Source organism: Triticum aestivum, chromosome 5B (assembly GCF_018294505.1).
Source record: "Triticum aestivum cultivar Chinese Spring chromosome 5B, IWGSC CS RefSeq v2.1, whole genome shotgun sequence".
In the NCBI taxonomy this organism is placed as follows: Eukaryota; Viridiplantae; Streptophyta; class Magnoliopsida; order Poales; family Poaceae; genus Triticum; species Triticum aestivum.
This window is the reverse complement of record NC_057807.1, coordinates 557,207,068-557,211,993: the sequence shown is the minus strand read 5'-3', so window position 1 is coordinate 557,211,993 and position 4,926 is coordinate 557,207,068. Positions and strand designations below refer to the sequence as shown.

The 4,926-nt window shown below is 46.8% G+C and overlaps 1 protein-coding gene across 1 annotated transcript; it reads left to right on the top strand.

The window, feature by feature from the left end:
• The first annotated feature begins 315 nt into the window (after positions 1-315).
• Positions 316-1,995, top strand: LOC123113195 (protein WHAT'S THIS FACTOR 9, mitochondrial). The gene has a single exon (XM_044534366.1). The coding sequence runs from the start codon at positions 392-394 to the stop codon at positions 1,652-1,654; it is 1,263 nt and encodes a 420-aa protein (XP_044390301.1). The 5' UTR covers positions 316-391; the 3' UTR covers positions 1,655-1,995.
• The last annotated feature ends 2,931 nt before the right edge of the window (positions 1,996-4,926 follow it).

Here is a 4,926-nt window from a genome sequence, read left to right as displayed (position 1 = left end):
TATTATGATCGTGCCAAGTTTCTAGCAGTAGTACCATTCTTGGATGCTCATAAGCGTTTCAGTAATCAGGTGAAAGATACATAGACAATGCAGTAGTGGACGAGCTGTTTGATGTGTGAAATTCTTTAGACTTTCAGGAAGAAACACAAGGAGGTTTTTTTTTAGACAAAAAACAAAAAGAGAGGTTGCCCGCTTCAGCCCGCAACAGACAAGCGGGGTCGGCCCAGGCGGCACTTTGCGGGCCTGTTTCGCGGGGCGGCGTGGCGGCCCAGCGTGATGTCCCGCGCCGCTTGCACTAACCCTTGACCCAGGCCGCCGCCGCCTCCTCCTCCTCCTCCCCACCACCGCCGCATTCCCCAACCAGAAACCCCTCCCAAAACCGCCCGGAGGAATGCCGCTGCTGCCGCGCCGGCCGCCGGCGGCGCTCTACGTCCCGGTGCGGGGCCTCCTCGAGGCCCGCGTGCCGTGGGGCCGGGACCGCGCGCTGGACCATGTCGTGGAGCGGGAGCGCCACCTCGTGCCCTTCCTCCTCACCAAGGACGCGCTGCTCACGGCCGCGCCGCCGCCGCACGCCGTGCCGCTCCACGCGCTGCCCTCCACCATCCCCTTCCCCTTCCGCCCGCTCCGCTTCCTCCGCCTCTACGCCTCCGCCTTCGCGCTCTCCCCGCACCCCGTCACCGTCTCGCCCACGCACAGGCTCAGCGCGCTCCACCTCGACGAGGCGCAGGCCGTCGACGCCACCCGCGCCGACGCCGCCGACCGCCTGCTGCGCCTCCTCATGCTCGCGCCCTCCCGCGCGCTCCCGCTCCACCTCGTCGCGCGCATCCGCCTCGACCTCGGCCTCCCCTCCGACTTCCCCCGCTCGCTCCTCCCGCACTACCCGGACTACTTCGCGCTCTCCGCCGACGGCCGCCTCCTCGAGCTCGTCTGCTACCGGAAGGACCTAGCCGTGTCGGCCGTGCAGTCCTACGCGCAGCGGACCGGCGGGTACAAGGTCGGCGACCCCATCGCCTTCCAGCTCTCGTTCCCCCGTGGATTTGAGCTCGACAAGAACGTTCGCAAGTGGCTGGATGAGTGGCAGAAGCTGCCATACATCTCGCCGTACGAAGATGGTTCGCACCTGGCTCCCAGGAGCGACATCACGGAGAAGAGGACTGTGGCGGTGCTGCACGAGGCGCTCAGCCTCACGGTAGGGAAGAAGATGGAGAAGGAGGTTTTGGTCAAGCTTGGGGAGGCTCTTAGGCTACCACCAGGGTTCAGGAAGGTGCTCGCGAGGCACCCAGGTATCTTCTACCTGTCTCATAAGCTGAGGACCCAGACGGTGGTGCTCCGGGAAGCCTACCGGAGGCATATGTTGGTGGACAAACACCCAATGATGGGGATAAGGTATCAGTTCCTGCATTTGATGCATATGGGGAGGGAGGAGGCCGGTAAAGCAAAGGGCAAGGAGAGGAAGACAATTCGTGGCGACCAAATGATGGGAGACGAGTATGGTGCAGATGGGGAGAATGAGGATGACTACGATGATGAGGAGGATGAAGAAGAGGATGAGGAGAACATCGAAGCGGGTGTTGCTTCAGAGGAAGAGGAGAGCGATGACGAGGATACAGAGAACAGGGGAGAAACTGGAGAACCGCAACAAGCCGCTAACTGAAACAAGAACCTGCATCATAGCTGGTCTTGTGATGTTGGTGGTGATGTGCGTTTGAATTGCATGAATATGCTTGAAGGCCTAGCAACATAATGTACAATCAGCTTCTATAACAGGTACCAAACCTACTAGAAGATGGTCCTTATTTTTGTGTAACTAGGTTGTGAAGTAGCTGGTGATTATTAAGTGAAATCATCCTTGTTGTACCATGGTGGCTTCACCTAAGTTAATCATATATATCTTAGATTTTCAGGTAGATTACTAAAAGCATGATAGCTATTGCCATTTCTCATGTTCAATAAAAAAGACTGCTGATCACAATTAAAGCTGCAAATTTATCCTTCCGTGTTCTGATTAGAATTTGTTTTCTGTCCATAGCAAATCAATTGAGGTGATCCTTGCTATAGGTTGATTCTCGGTGAATTCTTTTAAGTACCAACTTGTTGCACATGGATGCCACTCTTATCTTTATAAAATTCTAAGGATTTAAATCTACAGGCTTGCTCCTGACTTACTAATGAGAACGATATATTGAAAGGATACCACAAATATTAATGTACGTGACAATGTTATTCTCATTGATATCAAAGTTGAAAATGTATCTATTCGAAAGAAAAACTCGAATCAGGCATATACTTTCATGAGAATAGAAATGAAACACACACACACACACACAGAAACCCTTCTGTACCATCTCCGTTCAGATATTAAAAGAATTGCTGCATTAACTGTACTAGTAAAACTGCAAACACGGGGTAATGTTTGTACAGTTAACCATATTATTTGGTTATTTGGAGATATGTTAGATTTTTTCTGTTGACAACAGTTCTCATCTATCTGCATACCTTTAGCATAGACAACAAGATATTAGTTAACTATCAACACATCGAAATATCATGATTTTAGATCGGGGCTCACCGCCTTGTTCTGTTTACTTGCAATGAAACAACTGTTGATGTTATACATCATGCATGATACAGGCCGTAAAGGATAGAATTTAAATAGAATCCAGGACAAAAAAGGTAACACGCTAGAAGGATAAGAACATCAAGCACCAGCTTGAGTGCCATATCCTGGGAATTATTGCTTCGGGGATTCTGGAGCCCAGCATCAGAACAGTCTTTCGCTTCTTCATACAGAGCCAAGCCATCAAAATAAATTTAGTAATGGCCATTTTGTTTTCATGAAGCCTGAGAAAATGTTTTGTTGATGAAGATCTTAATAAGCTTGTAGGTTCCTGAGATTCTGCTTTCTTACTGTCTGAACTGCTACAGCTTCTGTTGATGCTGAGGAAAATTATATAATACAACTGTGTTTTGGTCCGGTGTGGCTCCATATCTATAACAACACTAGCATTACCTTTCTCTGTGAAATGAAAATTGCCTGAGAATCCATTTGACTTAATCTGTGCTGCTGAACCAATGTTTCTACTATGACTATTTACAGTTGCTAATGAGTAGTAATATTTAGCTGGTTTCCCATGTATTCACAGTCTTATGGCAGTTCACATGAAACAACAGTACACATGTAGAGTTATTTCTTGTCCATTCGGCTTCAAGCAGAATTTCCAAACGTGCTGCAAAAAGGAAACACATGGTGGTAGAGAGATAACTAGAAGGTGTTATTTAAACTTTTGTCATGACATGCTCTGTTCAACCATGTAAATCCATAGAGAAAGCAGGGTTATCTGTTTAATTTACACTAACATAGTAGCATATTCTGCAGCAACCTTAAAATTGTTCCTGCACAGAGTTTTCAGACGACATTTGCCATCGATGTAGGTAGTCATGACGCAGAGTTTTGCTGCACAGATCTTTTATATGAACATAAATAAAGTAATACTCCCTATGTCTCAAAATGTAAGATGTTTTTTGGCAGTCTCAAAATGTAAGATCTTGTTTGACAAACATCTTACGTTTTGAGACAGAGTGAGTAGTATTTAGACCCACATAACTCAGTTGCTGAACTGACCCAGGTATACTAATCCCAGACAGCCCATTGTTCTGATTTCGAAAAGTTTTTAGTTTTTTCTTCTTGAATTCCTGCTGCTTTTGTCTAATTGATTCAATCCCATGCCACTGGAATGACATACTTCAGTGGTGGTTGCCACTATTGTTTACTGGCTTACCTTTTCTCAAAACTCCAGAATTTATTGTGTATTTTGTTTTCACTCCCGCTATATCTAAGTTATGAACTGCAAGGCAGCAGTAAGCAGCCCCTAATCTCGCCGGCAACATGGTCGTGTTAGCTGATATGGAGGCAGCATTGCCTAGAACGCCACCTGGAGTTTGCCTTCTATATCTAGAGCATGCTCCAATCTTTCTAAGCTCACCAAAAGCCTTGATGGCGTGCATCGCTCTTGCCCGAGCCAGCAGCACACTGATAATCTGCCCACGACGGTGAGAACATGATGTAGTACACCGGTGACCAGTGATCAATGACCAATGACCTCAAGGAATCGGAGCTGCTAGACACATATACCGACATCTTGGACACCAGTCTATTGTGACAAGACAATCCCTGCTTATTGGGTTGCCTGGTCTTATGCACTTTAGATCCACTTAACCTACAGAGTGCACACAATAAAATACTAGCATTTGCAAGGACTGTAGAATTTTACCTTAAGAAAACCTCAGATATATACATGATGTTGAAGTTTTTTTTTTTAATTTGATATTGAGTATATTGTTTGATACGTGTGTTTACCATAAACATTGCTTGGGTGCTTGGTTCAACCATGCTTCTGTACAGGGCAAGGGCATGAAAATGTGTGATTGGGGCTCAGATGATTTAATTCTGTGGATTGTTCATCGAAAACCAAGTTAAGAGATATACGTGCCTCTGGAGGAGCTGATTGGTGGTGTCTACAGTTGACCTACCTGGTCCTCTTGTTATGAACCCCCAGGTAACAGGTGTTGAAAAATGAAAATCCTATAGAGGTACGGCCATTTTCATTTACACTGCACCTGAAGAGAGCATAAAAGGCTTGGTAGCTGAGCTTTTTTGAATGTCATTGTTCTTAGTGTGTTGTGTTGCCTCTGTCTTCGATATGAGCAATCACTGCATGTTCTCATGGGATCTCGTGTGACGATTCTGGTGTTTGCTGCCATGTCAAGTAACAAAAAACCTGATAGGGAAAAGGAACAATAGGGTAGTTCCTGGAATCTAGTTGCTGTACCAAGGGCGCTACAACCAAAAGAGGATATTATGCCGATTTGAGATGTCACTAGCTAATAGTGTGGTAAGATGGCAGTAATGATGGACGCAGCATCTTT